Below are 21,893 nucleotides of genomic sequence, written 5' to 3'. Positions count from 1 at the left end.
AGCCCCTTCCACTGCCTGAGAACCTTTTCATGAAGAAATTCTTGCTGCTGTCCACCCTGAGCCTCCCCTTCCTGTTCTGCGGCTGGGTGAGGCTGTAGGAGCTCCATGCACAGAGCAAGGGAGGTGCCTGAGGTCACACAGGGAGTTTGTGTCCCAACCCCTCCCCGCGTCCTGAGGTGCAGCAGAGTGTGACAAACACGTGGGGCCGGTGTGAGGTGATGGGCTGGGGCTGCTCATGGATCCAGCTGTCCCTGGAGCATCTTCAGGGTGGCGGAGCTGCATCCCCGCTCCCGTCCTGGTCCCAAGGGCGGCACAGCACGGCTGAGATGTGGCTTGCTGTGGAGTGGGAGTAGCAGCAGCTGGTCACTGCACCCCTGTGCCTGCCTGTGAAGAGCTGGCCCTGCTCCTGGTGTCCCTGGAGCTGCCTCCGTGGTGACCTCCAGGCAGCAGGACTCATTCGGTGGGACGAGGGGAGCCACATTTCATCCTGGACCTGTGCCGGGGTTCTGGATTAATCCTTGCTGCACTTCATGGGTTGTAGCTCAGAGGCAGAAGCATCCACATCACCTGAGCACTCTGCACAGCAGTCGCTGGGGATCGGGTGCTGGCACAGCTCTGCTGCCCTGAACTGGGGCTCCCAGGAGGCGGCAGGGAGTGGAGGCAGTGGTTAATAGGTAGGATGGAGTTAATCATCCACTGAATTCCTCAGCTACAAACTCTCTCCTCAGTATTTTTTCTGGTGCTGTTGCTGGAAAGGAAGTGAGGGTATGTGAAGCAAAACCACACTTAACAACTCACAGTAGCCCTGGTGTGTGCAGGATTTCTTGCCTTGTGCTGAGGGTGGAGCTCCCCTCTGAGAGGAGACGCTTGGATGATCTGGTAGAGCTGAGCAGTGCTGGGATATTTGATATACCTGCACCTTTCCCTTCGTGTGCCTGGGCCAGGCCCTGGAGGAGGAAGTGTCTGCACTTTCACCTGCCTGACACCCAGGAAAGATCTATATTTTTCTCACAGCAGTCAATCCCCAACAACTCAGGCAAAAGTGAGAGAACTTATCTTAATTAATAAAATAGCAAGGATGCAATTACTTACAAAAGTCCAGCTCTGCCAGCCCAAACATGAGTCAACTACCTCTCATAAATCTTGAGATTAAAAAGAAACAAAAGAAGGCCAAATGCTGGTGCCTTTTGTGTTTTGAGCCTGAACTCCCATGTAGGAGACATCTGGAAGCATCCTTGTCTCTCACTGAGGAGATACAGAGGAATAATAGATTTCAACAAAATAGAAGGGAAGGAAAAAGTAGAGATTGTAATTTAATGTCATGATTCCAGGAGACAAGGGAACCCACCACTTCTTTTAGGACAAAGACTGAGAGCATTTCTAATTCTTTTTGGGGTAAAGATGAGTGAGGTAGAGCCACGTACCAGAGGACCAGGTAGAGGAATTTTTCACATGTGAGGGAAAAATAACCCAGTTGGTGTTAGTCATGCTGCAGAATGTGTTTGCAGTTCAACAATGGCCTTAAACACTGAGTGGGATCCAATTTAAACCCATAAAAGTGAGGAAGTCTGGACTTGGAGCCTGTTCTTCTACCTGTGTACTCAGCTGTGCATGGAGTAGCTGTGGCATAAACAGCCCAGGATGGTGTTGGGATTTCTTTTTACTCCATTAAACAGTTGTCATTTGTTTCCAAGGGTTTGATTTTATTGCTCCTCCTGTTTCACACAGCAGGAAATTAAAAAAAAAAAGCAGCCCAACACACAAGAAACAGATGCAAATTCTTATTTGCTCAAATTCAGCTGAATGTAGGAGCTAGGGCTCCAGGTTGCTTCACAAAAAAATGTCTTAATGTCTGATGATTCTGAATGTAATAAAAATACGTGAAATCCATGCTCAGACCTCCGAGGTGGCGGTCTTCAAGGTTTTTTCTAACCATGGTGATTTTATTATTTGCCTCTTTGTCTTCCATGGGAACACCAGTCAGGAGTGCAAAACCCACTCTGCAGTTCCAGCCCAGGCTGAGCATGGACAAAGATGGTTATCTTCCTTCTGGTGCCTTCCCTTCCCTCTTCCCATCCCTGGAAGTGTCCGAGGCCAGGTGGAATGAAGCTCTGAGCAACCTGGTCTGGTGGAAGGTGTCCCTGCCCATGGCAGGGGGTGGATCTGGTTGATTTTTAAGGTCCCTTCCAACCCAATGGTTCTGTGGTTCTACAATTCCCATTCCCTTCCTTTGCTGATAGCCTCAGCATCATCCCTCTGTGCTGCGGGAGCTGGGGAGCTGCCCTCCCTGTGGAGCACCCAAAATGCCAGATGTGCTCCAGAGCCACCCCTTGCCCTCCCGAGCCCCTGCCAGGCTGTGGGAAGGGTCTCAGCCCCGCGGTCACCCCGTGTGTGCAGGCTGTGCTCCCTGGGCTCCTCTGCTTGGGAAGCGCTCTCCAGACAGGCCAGGAGGCAGCTCTCAGAGCTTTCTTGGCAGGAGGGTGTGGAAAGCGTTGGAAAGGAAGAGCGGCGCTCAGGCAGCGTGCAGCCGCGTGTGCCTCGGGAGCAGCGCGAGGCCGGGCGCTCTGCTCCGCGCTCCTCCATCCCTGCACCTTCCCCTCTGCTGCCCACGCCTGCCTGCCCCCAGCTGGATCCTGCTGTGAGGAAACAGGAGTATTGTGAAATGCAGGTGAACCTAATGGGAAGAAATGCTGATGTCTAACTCTAGAAGGCTGAATGATTTCTTTGTTGTAACTATGCTATAATACATTAATATATGATGTAAGGGAAGATACTAAAACTACAAACCTGCTTTTTTAACTCCCATATTTAACTGACTCACAACTCGTGCCCCTCTCTGAGAGTGCAGCCACAGGTGGGTTGGACTGGCCATCAGCTCAAACAATCCTCACCAGAACCCAATCAAGCAATCACCCCAGGTGAACAATTCTCCAAACACATTCCACATGGGAGAACAAGGAGCAGAAATAGAAATTGTTTTCTCTTTCTTTCTCTCTGTGCTCCTCCATGGAAAATCCTGAGATAGAAAGAAATGCACTTAGCACACGGGAGCTCTTTTACAGCCTTTCATGGGCTGAGAGGGGACAGACAGACTGCTGGTTGGGACGAGCCTTGGGCTCTCTGTGTTCCTGAGCCGCAGTGGCACCGAGCAGCGACAGAGCCGTGCCCAGCGTGGGCAGCTGCTGGCACAGGCACGGCTGGGCAGCGATCCCAGCGACACCGAGCCGAAAAGGGACCTGCTTTGTCTTTTGGTGCATGGCCCAGGAGCTTCTCTGACCACAGGTGCCCAGGCAGTGGTTTTCCCACCTGTTTTTGCCACTTGGTGCTCTGGGCTGGGTGACAAGCTGGGGACACAGGTTGGACTCGTTGGTGTTGGAGGGCTTTTCCAGCCAGAGCAGACTGTGGATCAGCAGCGTTGAGTTCTTGCCCTGTGCCATGCCTTCTCCTCGTGCACTGGTGATCCTTCTCTCCACGTGAAGCTGAGCTGTGATGCTGGATCCTCAGAGCAGTGGCTGTGTGGTTTACATAACCCCCATGCATGGAGCCTGCTGCAGTGAGGCAAGTCAGTCATGTCCTCTTGGATCTGAGGGGAAGAGGGGTGCTATGGAAACCTAACTTGTTATTATTGTATGGGAACAAAATTTATTATTTCGCTCTTGTGCCTCAGTTTGTGATTACGCCATGGAGCAATTTTTAGCCTTGGCAAGAAGGTGGTTTAGCGTAAGACCAAAGATGCAGCTTAACTCAGTGTCTGCTGCAAATCCTGAGAGCGATGCTGTGTCTGAGAGAGCTGGGCAAATTCCCCTTCTGCCAGCAGGGCTGATTTATGGGTGTCATCCTCCTTGACGTTGCTGTGGTGTCCAAAGTTTAGCAGGGATGTTTGCCCAGACCTTGCAGAGTGTCTGTGTGGAGCCTGAGGAGGGATCAGGCTGCACTTAGGTGTCCTGCTGATCCGAGCCTGCTTTGGGAGCCTTCCAGTCCCCGCAGGGCTGGGAGCGGAGCCATGGTGGTGCTGGGCACAGAGCACGCTGCCTGCCCTGGCTCCTTGGGGCACTCTGTCTGTACCATTTTATTTGTCTTGGCCTTGCCTTGGTGTTTCCTTGCTCTTCTTTCCCTTTTAAACAAAGCAAATTTGCTGGTGGTTTGTGTGCGCCGCGAACACCCTCTTACACAATCACCCTCGTGGCTTTCTGGAGAGCAGGGAAGAGTAATTTTGGATTTAATCATTAAACTGAGGCACAGTCCACGACAGTTACCTGAACCTGGAGTGAAGCGTCAGCCTCCCCAGGGGCTCCTCAGCCAGCACTGTCCGTGTTTGAGTCGCCCTGTGCCAGGGACGGGGCTCAGCTTTGGGTTTCTGTTTTAACCAGCATGGATTGAAACAACAACAACAACAACAACAACATCAGTCTGTTTTACTGTAGGGAAAACATCCATGAACTGTAAGGGGTGTGGCTTTCTCTTTTTTAAGATGTCTGTGTCAGCTCCAGGGGTCTCTCATGGTTCATTTGCCCTTTCTTGGTGAGTTTTTCACTCTGACGTGTGGGGACTTTGGGTGTTTGACTTAAACCTGGAGTTCAGGTGAATCAACACAGGGCCTGTGCTGGGGGACTTTGGAAAAACCCTGAGCTGAGGAAGGTTTAAACTGAAAATTAATTAAATTATGAAAATTAAATTTTCATAATTAAGAAAGTAGTTCTGAGAGGAAGAATCAGTACCAGTGTCAGTCCCAGCATGTGCTTGTGTGGGGAGTAGGCAACAATTTAATACATTTTATATATTATTATTGCACATATTTACATATATTTACAAATATGTACATATTGTCCTGGAAAGGAAACGTCTCTTGGCTGTGCACATGCAAAGAAAAAGAGAAGAACCAGCACAAACAAGGCCCATGAAGCCACCGCAGCCTTACTCTGAGTTCTCCAGAGGAATGGGGTGTTCCAACCTTGTTCTGGTCCCATACATGAGGGAATGGCCAGCCCTGGCTGGCTGAACCCAGCCTGGGATGTCTTACCAGCCCGTGACAGATGGGGAAATCAAACAGGGGACTTCGGGATGTGCCCTGTCCTTGTCAAGGTGATGAAGAAGTCAGGGGGAAAAGCGTCACAAAAGCTGCAGGGAAGAGCTGCTTGCCAGAGAGATGGAATAATTAAAGAAAAGGGGTGGCTGCAGTAGAAGGGAAAATGCTGATCGTGAATCATCAGCTGTCCGTGACTTTCCTGCTGTAAAAGGTTGAGTGGCCCAGGCTGTGTATTTGTGCTGGCAGTGAGAGATCTCTGCAATCACAGCCGTACCCTGTTTAGCTTTGCTACTATTTGGAGGATCTGTGCCAGGGCTTATTGGAATCCCCCAGGCAGACGTTTAGAAGATCCTTTAAAACTGGTGGGGCTGTGGGATCAGAAACCCTCGCTTGGTCTCCAGAGAACTTGGCTTTGTTTAAAAACAAGGTCCACAGTAGGATGCTGAAGTGTGTGAGATGTTTTGTACAGCAGCGTTTAATGGGATCAGGAAAGGGATACCTCCCAGTAGTACTTGCAGGTATTAAATCATTAAGAAGATTAGCAGAGTTGCAAGACCTTTTTGGTTTTTTTTTTTTTCCTCTAGACAGTTTATTCCACCTAATGATGTTCTTATAAAAGGATTAGAGGCATTGGTCCTGTGAGAGAAGGGAACAGCACTGTGGTGATCCTCCCTTTAACAGACCCCTGTCAGGACCTGTAGTCTGAAGTGAATGGAATTATCCTTCCTCTGATTCCTCACAGAAAAATCACAGAATCATGGAGTGGTTTGGGCTGGAGGGGACCTTAAAGACCATCTCATTCCAGCCTCTGCCATGGGCAGGAACGCTAGACCAGGTTGCTCCAGGCCCTGTCCAGCCTGGCCTGGGACCCTCCAGTTGAGTCTGGATTGTGTTTTATTTGAGAGAGCGACCTCTCCTTCCCCAAGCTGACCAGGGAAGGCAGCCTGCAGGAGCAGCAGCTCCCTGTGGGAGAGGGACGTGGGTCCAGCCCATGGCACCAGCTCTGTGCCTGCTCTGGTTCCACCGGGAAGCAGACTGGGGCTCCTTCCCTAGGCTGTGGAATGGCTGCTGTGCTCTCCTCCTGTTTCTCCTGAGTCTGGGTTGACAAAGATGCTCTGGAGATAACCTGTCCTTGTCCTGGAACACGTGTGACTTACCCACAGCTGTGGATAACTGGTGTGCCAGGACAGGGGACGAGGCCTGGCTCTGGGCTGTGGAGGGTGGCGGCTCAGAGCCTTCCGTGTCCTTCCCCAAGGCAGCATGGAGGTTCTCGTGTCCCTAAGGAGAAGCACACCCTTGTTCTCAGCTCTTTCTAGCGCCCCACGTCTCCCCTGAGCTGCAGCACGAGCCCTTTGGGGCACAGGAGGCTCTGCAGTTGCTGAAGGGCGGCAGAGGAGCTGCACAGGAGCTCTTTTACAGCCAGCACAGACAAGCCCAGGAGGGTCTGACCGAGCCAGAAGTCAGAGGTAAATTGTTCTTGTCGCTCTGGACAGGTGGAGATCAGTCCAGGCCAAGGGGAAGAGTTGAGCTGAGGGGAGCAGTGCAAGCAGGTTATCTCGAGGTCAGCTGCATCTTTCCAGGAGAAGCTGATGACTTGGTTGAAGTGTTCTTCCAGAGCTCTTTCCAGGGATCTGTCCTTTGGGCTCCACCCCATACCTCCAGATATGTTGCAGAGTAGATTTCTCAGCCCCTGATACTTGGCAGAAGTGTGGACAATAACTCGTCTCAGGCAGATCATGTTATAGTTTTGGCTCTCTCCTACCTGGAGTTCAGGTTTTCCAAGGACTGGGCAGAACTGGATGTACAAGTCCTGCTGAACCCAGGAGATCCAGACCCTTCCTGGCTGTGGTGTCAGGCTCGTGTCGTTCCAGCTGTGTCACTGCTGAGGAGTCACTTGTGCCACTTGAATCCTTGGAATTTTAAGGGTCTGTTGGATATTTTAATGTACAACATGTGGGAGTGGATGGATCCTTGGATGGGTCTGTTTGTCAGGGTGGGTCCAGAGGAGGACACTGAGCAGGCTCCTGTGCACCGTGGTCCAGAGAGAACCAGAAATGTGCATCACCTGCACGTGATCTGACTTGAGAGCTCTCTAAGGAGCAGATTTAGATGGGATATTGGGAAGAAATTCCTCCCTGTGAAGGTGTGGAGGCCCTGGAAGTGCCCAAGGCCAGGCTGGATGGGGCTTGGAGCAGCCTGGGTTAGTGGAAGGGGTCCCTGCCCATGGCAGGGAGTGGAACTGGATGGGCTTTAAGTTCCTTTCCCACCCAAGCCATTCCAGGATTCTGTGAACTTTGGCAGGGATCAAACGGTTTTCTGTCTCCCAAGCTGTTCAGAAAGTCTGCTAGAGGGGCAGCTGAGGCCCAGGCAAGCTGCTCCTTTTCCTCTGTACCTACTCTGGGGCCTCTGAGCATCAGCGTTTTTGAAGCAGAAATATTCTGACTGCATCACAGAAGACTTTCTAATGCTAAAAGGAAGCAGCCCAACCACACACATTATTAATGCCAGAAACATGCAAATGGCTTTTGTACGGGAACCAGCAGCTCTATATTGGGTTCTAATTGGGTTTTGTTTTCAGAAGGAAGATATTTAAGGTTCTATACTGAACATGCTGCAAAAACATTGAGAGCAGAGCCCTCCAACCCAAACAACCACATTTGAAAAAAAGCTGGGGGAGCTCGAATTGGTGTCAGCACCGGCAAGGGGGGATTAGGGGAAGCCTGTCCTTTGGCCTCTTCAGGCCAGGTCCCTGTGCTCTGTCTGTCCCTGGCTCTGGGGTCTGCCCTGCCCTCAGATTTGCAGCCCTGAGCATCAACCAGAGCTGCTGCTTAGAGGAATTCCTTGAGTCTTTTTGTTCCAGTAGGGATTTGTGGGCCTGACTTTGAGTTATGGAGCCTTTGTGCTAGAGAGATGTTTACGACTCAACGGTGACTTGGAAGCCCTTTCTCCCACGGAATCCTGGAAATGCTGTTATCTCGAGCTTCAGGAGGAACTTCTGCACAGAGACCACCCAGGACTCAGAGCTACCTGTCACCAGAGCACCTCTGCTCCCCCGTGTTCCTGCGGGGAGACCGAAATCTGGCACGGGTTGGGCTGAGCCCTCAGCACCTGGAAAGGCTGGATCAGCTGTGGAACAGCAGAGATGGAGACATCCTCATCAGCATCTGCCTACATGCGTGTATCTTCAGCCTGGTGGGCAGCAGAGCTCTGCCCTTGTTTCTGCTGGGGGAACATCCCTCCTGAGGGCCTGCAGAATTCTCCCTGTTCTGCTGGATTTGTTTTACTCCTTCTCTTCCTGCTGCTGGTTCAGGCTGCCAAGCATTTCCTTCCTTCCTCCCCTGAAGGTGGGTCTGCATCCACTGCTGTTGGTGCTCCTGCTTTCCTTCAGAGGCTTTTTAAAATTTTATTTTGAACATCAGTTGCATTGTTATCATATTTGCATCCTGCCAGTTAGTGATCACTGCACGAGGAGAGGACAATGTCCCTGTTCTGTTACCTGCCCCATGGCCACCAGCAGGGCCACCAGCAAACCAGTTTAACCAGCAGACCTGTAGGACCACAGTGGCAAGCAGATCCTTTTGCTGCTGTGATGGATGCTGCTTTTCAGAGGGGATGGAGAAACACCCCTTGTCCTTGTCTCTCCTGGGATTTCCTTTAGTGCAAGAAAACGTTGGACACCTGGAAGAGATGTGGTCCACACGCCTGCCTGGAAGAGACCTCAGAGAAGGAGATGTCAGTCCCCATGGCAGCAGTGGGAGCCTGGCTCTGGGGGAGGGGAGCTGGACACCGGGATGGGACTGGAGCAGAGCTGGGCAGAGGGATGGGACTGGAGCAGAGCTGGACAGCGGGATGGGACTGGAGCAGAGCTGGACAGCGGGATGGGACTGGAGCAGAGCTGGGCAGTGGGATGGGACTGGAGCAGAGCTGGGCAGTGGGATGGGACTGGAGCAGAGCTGGGCAGTGGGATGGGACTGGAGCAGAGCTGGGCAGTGGGATGAGGCCAGAGCAGAGCTGGGCAGAGGGATGGGACTGGAGCAGAGCTGGACAGCGGGATGGGACTGGAGCAGAGCTGGGCAGTGGGATGGGACTGGAGCAGAGCTGGGCAGTGGGATGGGACTGGAGCAGAGCTGGGCAGTGGGATGAGGCCAGAGCAGAGCTGTGCCCCGGGCAGGAGCTGGCCCAGCATTACATAACGCACCAGAGACACGTTCAAGTGATTAATTTGAGGCTCTGGCAGCCGCTTCCCTGTAATAATATTTTAAACATTACTTTTCCACTGGCCCTTGCCAGCGATCATTATTTTGCGCTGTGGAGGCTGTAAAATTTCACTTCAAGGATGGGTTTCACTCCCGTTACAGAATGTGTCTGGAATGTGCAGATGTTTCCTTCGGGGAATAGGGAGCCAATGGGCTCTAACACATCAGCCCTGCGGGGAGGACTCAACGTGCTAAGCAGCCCTATTCACAAAATCCCAAACAAACACACACACAGAGCCCTGGAGCTGCACCCACACCGGGCATGTGGCTCCCAGCCCTGGGCATGGAATCCCAGTGTCTGCTGGAGCTCAGGAAGGTTCCGGGCTGGGGTGGTCACGGAGGGGTCCCTCAACAGGCTCTTGCACAGTCCCACATATTCCTGTTTTCTGGAGGAGTTGTGCAAGCTTTGGCTGACTGGGTGCAGATAAGGTGGCTTGGAATGATGTAGTCTCTGAGGTGCCTTCCAACCCAAACCATTCCAGGGTTCTGCTGGTTTTGAACTGGAAGAGTACAGGGTTAGATGGGATATTGGGAAGAAATCCTTGACTCAGAGGGTGGGCAGGCCCTGGCACAGGTGCCCAGAGCAGGTGTGGCTGCCCCTGGATCCCTGGCAGTGCCAAAGGCCAGGCTGGAGCAGCCTGGGGCAGTGGAAGGTGTTGGGATTGGAACTGGATGAGCTTTAAGGCCCCTTCCAACCCAAACCATTCTGGGGTTCCGTCGTTAACCTCCCACAGGTATCCAAGGGTTGTGCGTATCAAGGACAAAGCAGCTGCTGTGGATGTGCCAGAATTAGAGAAACTTGGAAGATGGGATTTAATTGCACAAAAAAATAGTTTGCATGGAGAGTGAAGACTGAAAATTGCTTTTTAAGGAACAGCTTCAAATTAAGGAGCTTCATATTAAGGCTGTAACCATCCCTGAGGGATATGTGGTAGGGCTGGTCCTCTTTTAATAGGATTATACAGCAGAGCATTAATTTTTTTACTTCTCTAATTTTCTCTTTCCTTATCATCTTCACTGCAAAGAAGGGGAGAACAAAGCATTGGGGAATCGGGTCCTTAAAGAGGAGCCCTTAAAGGGTCAGTCATGGACACAGGGAAAGCTGCAGAGGGACATGGAGGGACAGGACAAGGGGGAATGGCTTCACACCAGCACAGGCAGGGTTAGATGGGATTCTAGGGAGAAATGCTTCCTGTGAGGGTGCTGGAACACTTCCAGGGCACATGTTGCCCAGAGAAGCTGTGGAGGCTCAAAACTCTGCCTCTGGCATTGTGAGAGCCTGAATGAGAAGTGGAAGCTCTTACAGAAAACAGATATACAAGACAGGAAAGAGAAATGTTGCTTGTGATGAGCGTGGGCTCAGATCAGGCCCGTTGAACACTGATAAGCAAAAGAATCTTAAGGAAAAGTCTGTGTCCAGCAAGGTTGAGAAGAGTAAAGAGTTTTTCAAGTACACTGGGAATTAAAGGAGTTAGATGATACTGGTCCGTTAATAGACGAACATGGTCAAATTATCAATGAAAATACAGAAAAGGCAGCACTGCTCAGTAAATATTTCTGTTTTCTACTTGGAAGAAAGCCGGGTTATGTATTTGTATCATATGAGGATGATGAAACACTTTCCACTCCAACAGTAACTGAGGAGGATGTTAAACAGCTGCTATTAATGTTAGACCTTCTTAAACCAGCAAGTTCAGATATTTTGCATCCAAGAATTTTAAAAGATCTGGCTGAAGAGTCCTCTGGGCTATTAATGTTCGCTTTTAATGGATTTTTGGGCCTCAGGGAGATTCCCAGGGACTGGATCAAAACAAACATGGTGCCAGTGTTAACAGAAGGTAAACGGGGAGGTACAAACATTTATCAGCCCAATGTCCTGATTTTCTGTCCCAGGGAGAAACAATGCTGTGCCTTGCATGGCATTAGCTAAAAATTAAAGGGGATGGTGTAATTAGTGGCAGTCAACATGGAAAATCCACTTGTGGAAAATAGATCTCCCAAACCTCTGCCTTTTAAGTAACTTTGCAGATGGAGGAGCAGAAGATGCTGACGTTGATGTAATACACATCTGATTTCTGCAAGAAGTCAGAATTTGAATTCTGAGTCAAATTTTTGAGTTTGACTCAATGTCACATGTATTTGTTAGGAGTTGGAATGAAAGAAACCAACACTACAGATGTTAAAGGGATTAAACATTGGCTTCAGAATGTTTCATAGAACGACAGACTTGACCCAAACGATTGTTTGTGTTGGAAATCACCTCAAGGCCATCAAGTTCCATGGGAACTTGTCCCTGCCGTGGGAAGGGACACTTCCCACTAGATCAGTTTGCTGCAACCCAAACCTTTCAGTGATTCTCAGTCTTCATGTGAGGTGGGAACATCCTCTGGAAGGCTGGCAGCTGCCTGCTTGGGCTTGACGCAGGAATAGGTGTGTGGAACCTGATGGTTTGCAGTGTTTGAGCTGTTGGGATGGACCATCAGGAATAAACATCAGGACTGCAGGGAAAACACCACAGGATTGTGCTGCAGCTGTGGTTTGGCCAGGGCTGGGGGTCTGAACGTGCTGCACTTTGCTTTTTGCTCCCAGCCCTGCTGCTCTGGGGATTTTGTGTCGCAGGCAGTGGCTGTGAGCTCAGGGCTGTGCTCAGCATCACAGAGCAGCACCAAAGTTTACTTTGGGCTATTTTTAAACATGTCAAGTACTAATCTGACAACCCCAAATCCATGAGTTTTCTCTCTGGGAGGAAGAAAGTAAGTCAAAAGGCTCATCAGTTCTCCAGCACAGGCTGTGCTGCAAAATCCTGCTCAAAGGTGGTCTCCATCACTGACAACGCCCTGCCAGGCCTGGACCTGAGTGGCTCTTCCTTTCTTCTTGTCCTTTTCCCCATCAGCGTTTTCAGGGAACATCCCATGCTGGAGCTGAAGGATGTTGGTGAGAGCCTGAAGCGGGGAGCCTCTTCAATGAAATGTTGGGGATGAAAATCAAGAGACAGACGGGGCTAAAATAGACACAAAACTGTTTTCCTTCAGCAACCACCCAGGAATCTGGAAAACCTGCAGGTGTTGGAGGGGGCTGTTAGCTGAAGGTTGAACAGATTGGGACTGTCAGCTATGAGAGGGAAAGGTTTGAGGAGCGTTGCCTGCCCTGGGAGGGGACAGTCCAGGTCTGGGGACAGGGGCAATGGGAGGCTGTGTCCATGTCAGCACTGAGGCAGGTCTTGGCAGGTCTGTGTGGAGCCAGGCTGGTGCTGGGGAATTTGGGAACAGGATGTGGAGCTCAGACTTTGCAAAGGGCTCAGGAGGAAATGCCAAAACCCTTTCATTTGGTCTGCTCAGCTTTGTGCTGCTCCAGCAGCAGGAGGGATGTGGTGGCGCTGTCCTTCAGCCACCTCCTGGCTTTGGCCATGAGACTCTCCTGTGTCCCCTGGATCCAGTGTGCCCTCTGTGTGTCTGCTTTACCTGCCATGAGAGGCTTTGCCTGGTTGCTGCTGTTTCTCCTAAGTCCTCAAGCCTTTGTGAACTCCAGGGCTTGGAGCAGCCCGGGCTAGTGGAAGGTGTCCCTGCCTGTGGCAGGAGGTGGAACTGGGTAATCTTGAAGGTCCCTTCCCACCTAAACCATTCCAGGATTCCCTGATCCCCTGCGAGGGCTGTGTTTTGTGGCTTTGTTTTCCCTTTGTTTGTGCTGCCGGTGCCTGAGAACGCACTGACTGTTCCTGTGTGAGAAATGGGGGAGTTGTTTTCCAACTGTCTGAAGAAGTGACTTTTGATCTGGTACTGCCTTATCAGTCTCACATTCTCTCAGCTGGGTTGTGCTCTGAATTCAGCTCGGAAGTGGAGTGAAGGTTTTGACAGATCTCCCTGTGTTTTGGAGGGTCAGGCTCCTGGTTTGTGGCTCTCATTCTGCATCAGTGGCACCCAAATTGTTCCCCTGTTCCTTTTGGGGTACAGAACAGATGCCCCAGAAGGTTTCCAAGGAACAGCCCATTCAGGCTCTACCAGTGTTTGCAGATGGGACGTGTGCTTTGGAGAAGACTTCCTGGAGTTCTCCATGTCCCTTGGCTCCAGCTCCCCTGTCAGCTCAGTGTCACATCCCTGTGATCAGTCCAGCATTATCCCCAGCCTCCTGCATTCTGTGAACCCTGCCTGTGGCTCGTTTCTTGTGGACTGCAGAATTTACAGTGCTAGGACTAAATAGCATTGGGGTTTTTACTGTTTCTCACATCCCTAGAGGACAGCTGTCCAAGGAAAAGCTTCACTTACTAAATAAATACAAATTGAGTAATAAAAAACCAGGAGGCAAAGATTATCTATGCCATTCCCTGTCCCAGTGGTGAGTTAATATCAGTAATACCTAAACATTTATTGAAAACTCTTCACTTTGTGTAAGGAAGATTAAGCACTGAGTAGCTCAGCTGTGTAATCCCTAAATTACAGCTTCCAGAGGGCTCCCTTTTTGTGGTGAAACCAAATGTTCCTGGGCTCCCAAGATGCTGACTTGGAGAGGTGCTGGGTTTTCAGGAGAGCGGAGCTGGGCACTGGAATTGCCGTGTGTTGGCACACAGTGGCACGGGACGTGGGAGCAGAAGTGTTTTGGGGGAAGAAGTGGGGATCTGCATGGAAAGGCTCTGGGCTGCAATAGGATCTGCTTGAGCTGTGCCACGTGTGCTGGGAAGATACTTGGACTTATCACATCTTCGGTTGCTTTGCAGACTTTCCATGAAACACATGAGTGTTCGCAGGGCTGACATTTCCCTGGCTGGAGCTGCAGACAGCTCGTTTACGTGCGGCGCTAATTATGGGCATCAGCTCGGTTTCAGTGCTTGGGTTGCTGCTCTCCCGAGCTGGAGGTCTCTGCTGTTCCCGTCCTTTGCCGTGGTGTCACAGGGCTGGGTGCTGCCTGGGGTTTCTTCCTTGTTTTGTGCCACGTGAAGTCACCCCTTGGCAGTGAGGGAAGGACTGTGGCCGGCGCCAGCCCTGCGCAGTGCCAGATCCTGGTCAGTGCCAGATCCTGCGCAGTGCCAGATCCTGGTCAGTGCCAGCTCCTGGTGAGAGCCAGCTCCTGGTCAGTGCCAGCTCCTGGTCAGTGCCGGCCCTGGTCACTGCCAGCTCCTGGTCAGTGCCAGCTCCTGGTCAGTGCCAGCTCCTGGTCAGTGCCGGCCCTGGTCACTGCCAGCTCCTGGTGAGAGCCAGCTCCTGGTGAGAGCCAGCTCCTGGTCAGTGCCGGCTCCTGGTCAGTGCCGGCTCCTGGTCAGTGCCAGCCCTGCGCAGTGCCGGCTCCTGGTCAGAGCCAGCTCCTGGTCAGTGCTGGCTCCTGGTCAGTGCCAACTCCTGGTGAGAGCCAGCTCCTGGTCAGTGCCAGTTCCTGGTCAGTGCCGGCTCCTGGTCAGTGCCAGCTCCTGGTCAGTGCCAGCTCCTGGTCAGAGCCAGCTCCTGGTCAGAGCCAGCTCCTGGTCAGAGCCAACTCCTGGTCAGAGCCAGCTCCTGGTCACTCGGGTGGCTCAGAAGGTGGGAGGGACCTCTCAGAACGGTGGCCATCCCTGTATCCACCTCCCTGTCCCCCTGCAGCCCCTTCCTGGCCTCCCCAAGTGCCCCTGGTGACGCCCCAGTGGTGTTGGGAATGCGGAGATGGAATCAGCTCAGGGTAATGGTAACGTGTAAGAGGAGCCGAGCTGTGGGCCTGGATTTTGGGAGCCCCCTCGCAGCCCCCTGGGCAGGGGAGCAGGATGGAGCACACGATGCCACAGCTCCAGGACAGCCCTGCCAGAGCATGACGTCCTGCATGAGGTCACACGTCCCCTTTGTTCCAGGGCCTCCATCCCTGCTCGGCTCCACAGCCATATTTGGGAAAGTCTGCGGGAAGCTGCTGGCTGCAGGGCTGTGAGGAGCTGCTCCTGCAGCACAGCTGCTCTGCAGACAGCTCCCACCTGGAGGGAGGGCTTCTCCTGGCCTTGCTGGGGCTGCCCTGGCCGTGCTTTGGATGTCCCATCCATGGCCGGGATGCCCTGGCCATGACAGGGGTGCCCTGGCTGTGGCTGGGATGCCCTGGCTGTGGCTGGGACACTCTGATCATGGCTGGGACGCCCTGGCTGTGGCAGGGATGCCATAGCTATGCCCTGGCTGTGGCTGGGACACCCTGGCCAAGGCTGGGACACCCTGGCTGTGGCAGGGGTGCCATAGCTATGCCCTGGCTGTGGTTGGGATGCCCTGGCTGTGGTAGGGGTGCCATAGCTATGCCCTGGGTTTGGTTGGGATGCCCTGGCTGTGGTAGGGGTGCCATAGCTATGCCCTGGCTGTGGTTGGGATGCCCTGGCTGTGGCTGGGACACTCTGATCATGGCTGGGATGCCCTGGCTGTGGTAGGGGTGCCATAGCTATGCCCTGGGTTTGGTTGGGATGCCCTGGCTGTGGCTGGGACACCCTGGCCAAGGCTGGGACACCCTGGCTGTGGCAGGGGTGCCATAGCTGTGATTGCAGTGTTCTGATCATGGCTGGGACACCCTGGCTGTGGCAGGGGTGCCATAGCTGTGCCCTGTGCCCTGCACACAGGAAAATCCGTGGTTTTTCAGATTTCCAGAACCATTTGTGGAAATAATCTCTATCCTCACCTCTGCACACAAGTGCTGCTGCTTCTGCTGTGCTTCCTTGGAGAGGTGCAAGCCAAAAGACGAAGGAAAAAAGGAATCTGATCAGCAAAAACCTGTAATTTTTCCTGGCTCGGGCAGGCAAAAGCACAGAGAGTTTTTTCTGCTCTTTTCTGGAAAGTCTGTTCTGTGTGTCAGGCAGGATCAGCTCCACGCTGCCTTTTCTTCCTGGAGACAGGCAAGTGTTTGCCATGGCAACGTGGGAGGCAGCCTTGGGGCTGTGCAGGGCATCTCTCGGGCAGTCTGTGGATGTGGCAGGCGATGGCAGGCTCTGGAAGCTCTGGGCTTCGCTGTGTCCCTCCAGCCATCTCACGTGTCCCTGTGCCCCTTGTTCTCACCGGTCACAGGGTGTGCAACGGTGCAGCCTGGCTTTTCACAGAATCCTGGAATGGTTTGGGTTCGAGGGGACCTGAAAGCCCATCCACTGCCACCCTGCCATGGCAGGGACACCTTCCACTGTCCCAGGCTGCTCCAAGCCCCATCCAGCCTGGCCTGGGACACTGCTGGGGATCCAGGGGCAGCCAGACCCTGTGTGATGGGGTAAGAAATGGGAGCACTGCTGGGCTTCGCTGAGGGCTGTGTTTCCCTGGCCCCTCTGGAGCTTTGCTGCCCCACAGGAGCCTCAGCCTTGATGGTGGCCTTGGCCTGGAGCTCCTCTCCTGGGCCGAGCTCTGCCCCAGCCGCGCGGGCTCCTCTCGCCCCGACGCTTCTCCGTCTCTGGATGCTTTTCCCATTACTGTTCTGGCAGGGCTCCCTGCACCAAAGGGGCTGGGGAAGTTCTGCCCTCCCTCTGCCTCCCTCCCTTTTTGTGAACTGGAGGCAGAGCGGGCCCACAAATGACATAATGAGAGCATGACATCAGGCTTGGCAGCGGGGCCGCCCGTGCTCTGCCGAACATGAGGTGTTCCGTGGAACGAGGGAGCAGACAGCAGTGCCCAAAGCCAGCCTGGCCACAGCAGGAATAACCCCCGGGCTGGCACTCGGGGGGCTCCTGGGCATCGGCGAGGCATGGAGAGGGTGGCACTGAGCCCTCCTGCTCCCTCCTGTTGCCCTCAATCCTCTCGTTCCCTCCCTGCTCTCGGTGCCTTTTCCCCCGGAACTCCCCGAGTCCATCGGCAGCAGGTCGGGCTGGAGGTGTGTGTGCTGGAGCCAGCCTCACCCTCTCTGTGAGCTGGGCTGTGGGTGTGCCAGCTCCAGGACGCTCCCAGCATCACACGGGGAGTCCTGGCAGGGCTGGGATGGAGCTGAAGGCTCCCAAGGCTCAGGCTGACGCCCTCATTACTGAATATTCCCTTGTTCCCCAGAGCTTCACCTTCCTCACTGAACCACCTCCCTTTTCCAGAAGTATTTGAGTCTCTCCCTTTGCTGGGCTGGGAGGTGGAACGTGGCAGTGTGGGGAGCTCCCAGTGACACAGTTTGTGTCCCGTACCCTAGCTGTTGGTGAGTCCTGGTGCCCCATGTCCCACAGAATGACATTGCATGGCTCCATTTTGCAGCTGTGGAAACTGAGGCAGGACTGAGCAGTTGTGGCTCGTGGCTGCCCTTCTCCAGGAGGCACAGCCTGTTCCTAAAGACCCCCGAGCCACAGGAAATGACATTTTTCTTTCTCCTCGTGAGGAGGGCGTCAGGCTGTGTGTGCAGAGAATGTCAATGGAGAGCCTTGTTTGCTGCTGGCTTCAGCTCTGCTTTGAACCTGCTCCGAATTTCCTCCGGCCTGGCAGCGGGCTGGGAAAATACAGTCGTGGCAGTTTGTGGTACCGCCAGGCTGAGCTCTGTCCCACAGCCTTTGCCTTGGCTTTTATTGCTCAGTATTTCCTGGTTTGTTTTCTTCTCTGCAGCCCAGCTTGGTTCCCAGCCACCTCTCCCATGCCAGGAAGGCATAAGATGATTTTCCATGCACGTTGGAGAGGGAGCAGTGGGAGAGGGCAGCTCCCTGGCTCCTAGCTGGAGGTGGCAGGCGCTGGATCCACCACCATTCCTCACTTCTCCCAGCTGTCCTGCCAGCAGGAGCTCTGCTTCCCTTGCAGGAGGTCAGGGAGGGTGAAAACTGAGGGGTTTTATACCAGATCCTCGTGGGATCATGAGGGCAAGGAACCAGCAAGGGAATTGCCCTGGTTTGTAGGTGCCAGTAGGGAATTGCAGGAACCAGCAAGGGAATTGCCCTGGTTTGTAGGTGCCAGTAGGGAATTGCAGGAACCAGCAAGAGAATTGCCCTGGTTTGTAGGTGCCAGTAGGGAATTGCAGGAACCAGCAAGAGAATTGCCCTGGTTTGTAGGTGCCAGTAGGGAATTGCAGGAACCAGCAAGGGAATTGCCCTGGTTTGTAGGTGCCAGCTGGTGCCTGTCCTGGATGGAGCTCAGCGGTGTCTGTGGGTGTGGGAGACAGCTGGGAGCCAAGGGCTGGGGATCTTTGGGCAGCATCTGAGCTGCAGTGAAGTGACAGTGTCAGGGTTAATTGCAGCCTCCAGGGGCTCAGCCTCTGGAGCTGAGCCCCAGCTCTCCCCTGGGATGAGCATCTCTGCACGCTGGGCTGCGGGTCAGGGTGCTCAGGTGGATGAGCTCAGCCCAGCACGCCTGATGTCAGCTGGGCCCTGGAGGGTGCAGGATGCCAGCCAAGGTCCTTTGTCAGCAAATAAAGGACAGCAAGGCACAGGAGCCCTCTCCAGCCATGAGACACGACGCCCCAAAGACAGGATCCTGGTGTCTGACACCTTCCCAAGCTCCCCTTGCCCCACGCTGCCCCTGCAGCCAAGGAGCACCTTGGAACAGGCTCTTGGAAACGGCAGAGTGCTGTTTTTGTAGCAGCTGAATGGTTTGTTTTGGAGGTTTTGCTTGTCTGGGCGAGGAGCAGGAAGGCATCTGAGCTGAAACTCCCATTTCCTTTCCTTGGACTTGAGGTGCTGCCTGAAAACCAAATGGGCGACTTCCAGGTATCTCAGAGCAGAAGGGAAATATTTGTCCTGGTCTCCCTGGAGGGTGGCTGGCTGGAGCTCTGGTGCTTCCCCACACGGGTGCAGTAGGGACAGAGGGGTTCAGTGTGCAGAAGATGCTCAGGAGAGGTGGAGCTGGCTGTCCCCAGGGAAGGGTCTGTCCTGGCTGGAGCTCCTGGGTTCCAGTCCGAGCTGTCTCCGTGCTCGTCTCCCAGTGGGAGCTGGAAGCAGGTTTGGGGGTGACTTTGCTGTCCCCTGTGCGGAGTGTGGCTCAGCCAGGGATGCTCTGTGCTCCTCCAGCGCTGTCCCAGCTGCTCCGAGACAGAGATCGCTGGTGTGATCGGGTATTTTTGTTAACGTGTTTACCGAGCTGTTATTTTGCACATTTCTTGGACTTCTGTATTGGTGTTGCTGGTGGACTCTTCTGAATCCACTCTCAGCCTGGCAAATAACTCCCAGACAGCAAAATCAGGGAAAATAAACCTTTTAAAGAGGCATCCATCCCTGTCACTTATCCCCAGTTTCCTGGAATCGTACGTCATTTTCCTGCCAGTTTGGCAGAATTATTTTCATTTGGATAAATGAAGTTTAAATGTCAGATCAAACCAAGAAATAATTGATTAAGGGGTAGAAATAACAGCTGAGACAGCCAGGAGAAGTGAGAGGAGGTGTTTGTAGGAAAAAAAGGTGAGAAAGGAGCATGGCAAAGTGTGTCCAGCCCTGTCCTCTCCTGGGAGCTCAGCCAGGAATCCATGAAGGGGAAGAACCATCACAAGGGCTTGGAGGAAGTGTTTTGATGCTGCTAAAAGGAAGTTTAGGCCAAAGGAGATTTTTCTGAAAACGAATAGTGAAGTTTATTGGGAACAAGTGGAGACTGATGAACGAAACTTTCGCTTCTTCTCTGAGTGGTATTTAAATCTGGGGAGGAAGGTGGTGGGTGAGGAGAGAGCTGGGCTGGACGGGAGAGTTTGGTTTGGATGAGCTGAAGGCTGTTGGTGTTACTGGGAGCAACTGGAGACTTTTTATAGCAGCCTTCCTTTTAGAATGATAATCTGTCCTGATTTCAAATGGAAAATATTCTTTATTGCTTCTTCTTCCATTTTAAGCTTTTCCAAAGAGAGACAAAAAGGATGTTTGAAACGTAGAGTTGACGCATCAATTTTGTAATTACTGAGCAGGGCTTTGGCACGAGAAACACACTTGGAAGTTCATAATAAATTTTCCTCTGAGTTAATTACTACTTGCGTCTAAAGCACTTCTTAATGACTTCTTTGAACATAGATTAGACTTGAATATCTTTTAAGAGGATGCATCACATTTAATACCACGTGTGGCATGGTGTAATTGCTCCAGGTGTGCTGCAGAGCGGAGGCACATCCTGAGGCTCCTGATCTCTTTTTACAGGTTATATGAGCAGCAAATGCTTTATGGTTTTGGGAAAGGTGTTTTCTTTGGCTGGGAAAAATGCTCTGCCTTCAACACATCACGTTTCCAGTCAGGATTCTGGCTGGGGTTTGGAGAGAGGCTCTTCTGAGGTCTGCTAGTGGAGGTGTGACAAAACGGGGTTGAACGAAGGCTGAAAATGTTTTTTTTTTTTTCCTTTCCCTAGGGATCTTTCCAATAACAGGATCAGTGGTTTAGATGTTGAGCTATTCAGAAGCCTGACTTCGCTGGCAAAGCTGTAAGTACTTGCTGTGCCCCCCAGTCCTCCCAGTGCCCCCAAGCACGGCCGAGCTGGGCCCTGGCTCGTGTTGCACTGCTTTGCTTTGCTCTTGCTCCACCTCATCTCCCCAGCCCCGCGTGGTCCTGTCCAGGGGCTCCTGCCCTGAGCCTTTAGCTGCTCACTCCAGTGATTTGGGAATTGTTGGCATTTGGAGTCGGGCGGGGTTTGACCCTCTGTACTGCTGGGTGGAGAGGATCTCAAGGCCAGAGAAAGAATTATCACAAGATGTCTGTTGGTACTGGAAGGGACCTTAAAGCCCTTGAAGTGCCCCTTCCACCATCCCGGGCTGCTCCAAGCCCTGCCCAGCCTGGCCTTGGGCACTGCCAGGGATCCAGGGGCAGCCACAGCTGCTCTGGGCACCTGTGCCAGGGCCTGCCCGCCCTGCCAGGGAAAAGCTGCAGTGGTGAGGAAGCTGCTTCTAACATGATGAACTTTTCTCTCTTTTACAGAGATATAAGCCACAACCAGATTTCTACATTAGAAGATGGAATATTTGATAATTTATTTAATTTAAGTGAAATGTAAGTTCACCTTCTTTGCGTCCCAGTTCTTTATTTAGACCTTTCCTTGAAACATCCCTTCCTTTCCCTCTGCTGAGGGAGGCTGTGCTGGCTTGGGGAGATATTGGGCAGGTGCCCACTCAAGCAGCTGCTTTTTGGGGTGTCTCCAGTTCCTTCCTCAGTCTGTGTCCTGCTCCTGGGTCCTGTTGTCCTTCAGTCCTGACCTCTTCCTGGTCTCTGCCTCTGTCTCCTGGCTATCTCCAACCTCTGCCACTGCCTCCTTGTCTTCCTGGCTTCTCTCCCACACCAGCTCTGCTGAGCTTCTTGTCTCTGACCGTGGTCACGCTGTCCTGTCTGCGTGGTCACCCCCTGGCCCTGGAGCATCCAGTGGTTCCTGCAGCATGGTAGGTCCTGACTGAGGTGTCCAAGTCACTTGAAGAGGTTGTCCTTAAGTGATTCAAGTTTTCAGGTTTTGTTTTTTAATTGAAGTCTAAGTGAAGGGAGATGAGGAGGAGCCACACATTTCTGGGAGGGATCCCTGAAGTCACAGCACAAATGGCAGTTCTGCCTCTGGATGAGCCAAAGGATTAACCCCGTGCAAGCCCTCTTGGCAAGCAGGAGAAAAGCTCAGCCCCACCTTGTCCCTGAGGACAGGACACAAAGAGCATCCTCAGCTTTGCAGTTTGGCTCACAAGTGGCTCTGGAAGGACACAGGGGCCCAGGGTTGGGTCCCAGGGAGCTGTCCCTGCTCAGCCTGGTGGCAAAGTGGTGATTTCAGGGTCAGGGTTGAGCCCTGCAAGCGCCCAGCCCCGCTGGC

The 21,893-nt window shown here is 52.9% G+C and overlaps 1 protein-coding gene across 2 annotated transcripts in view; it reads left to right on the top strand.

The window, feature by feature from the left end:
- PKD1 (polycystin 1, transient receptor potential channel interacting) overlaps positions 1–21,893 on the top strand; it is an 82,685-nt gene that overhangs the window by 14,084 nt on the left and 46,708 nt on the right. For both annotated transcript variants that reach the window (XM_068207307.1, XM_068207306.1), the window contains exons 2-3: positions 20,463–20,534; positions 21,026–21,097. In XM_068207307.1, the coding sequence (XP_068063408.1) occupies positions 20,463–20,534; positions 21,026–21,097 (144 nt within the window). The remainder of the gene's footprint in view (positions 1–20,462; positions 20,535–21,025; positions 21,098–21,893) is intronic.

Source organism: Anomalospiza imberbis, chromosome 16, assembly GCF_031753505.1.
Source record: "Anomalospiza imberbis isolate Cuckoo-Finch-1a 21T00152 chromosome 16, ASM3175350v1, whole genome shotgun sequence".
Classification (NCBI taxonomy): Eukaryota; Metazoa; Chordata; class Aves; order Passeriformes; family Viduidae; genus Anomalospiza; species Anomalospiza imberbis.
This window is presented reverse-complemented; position numbering and strand designations above follow the sequence as displayed.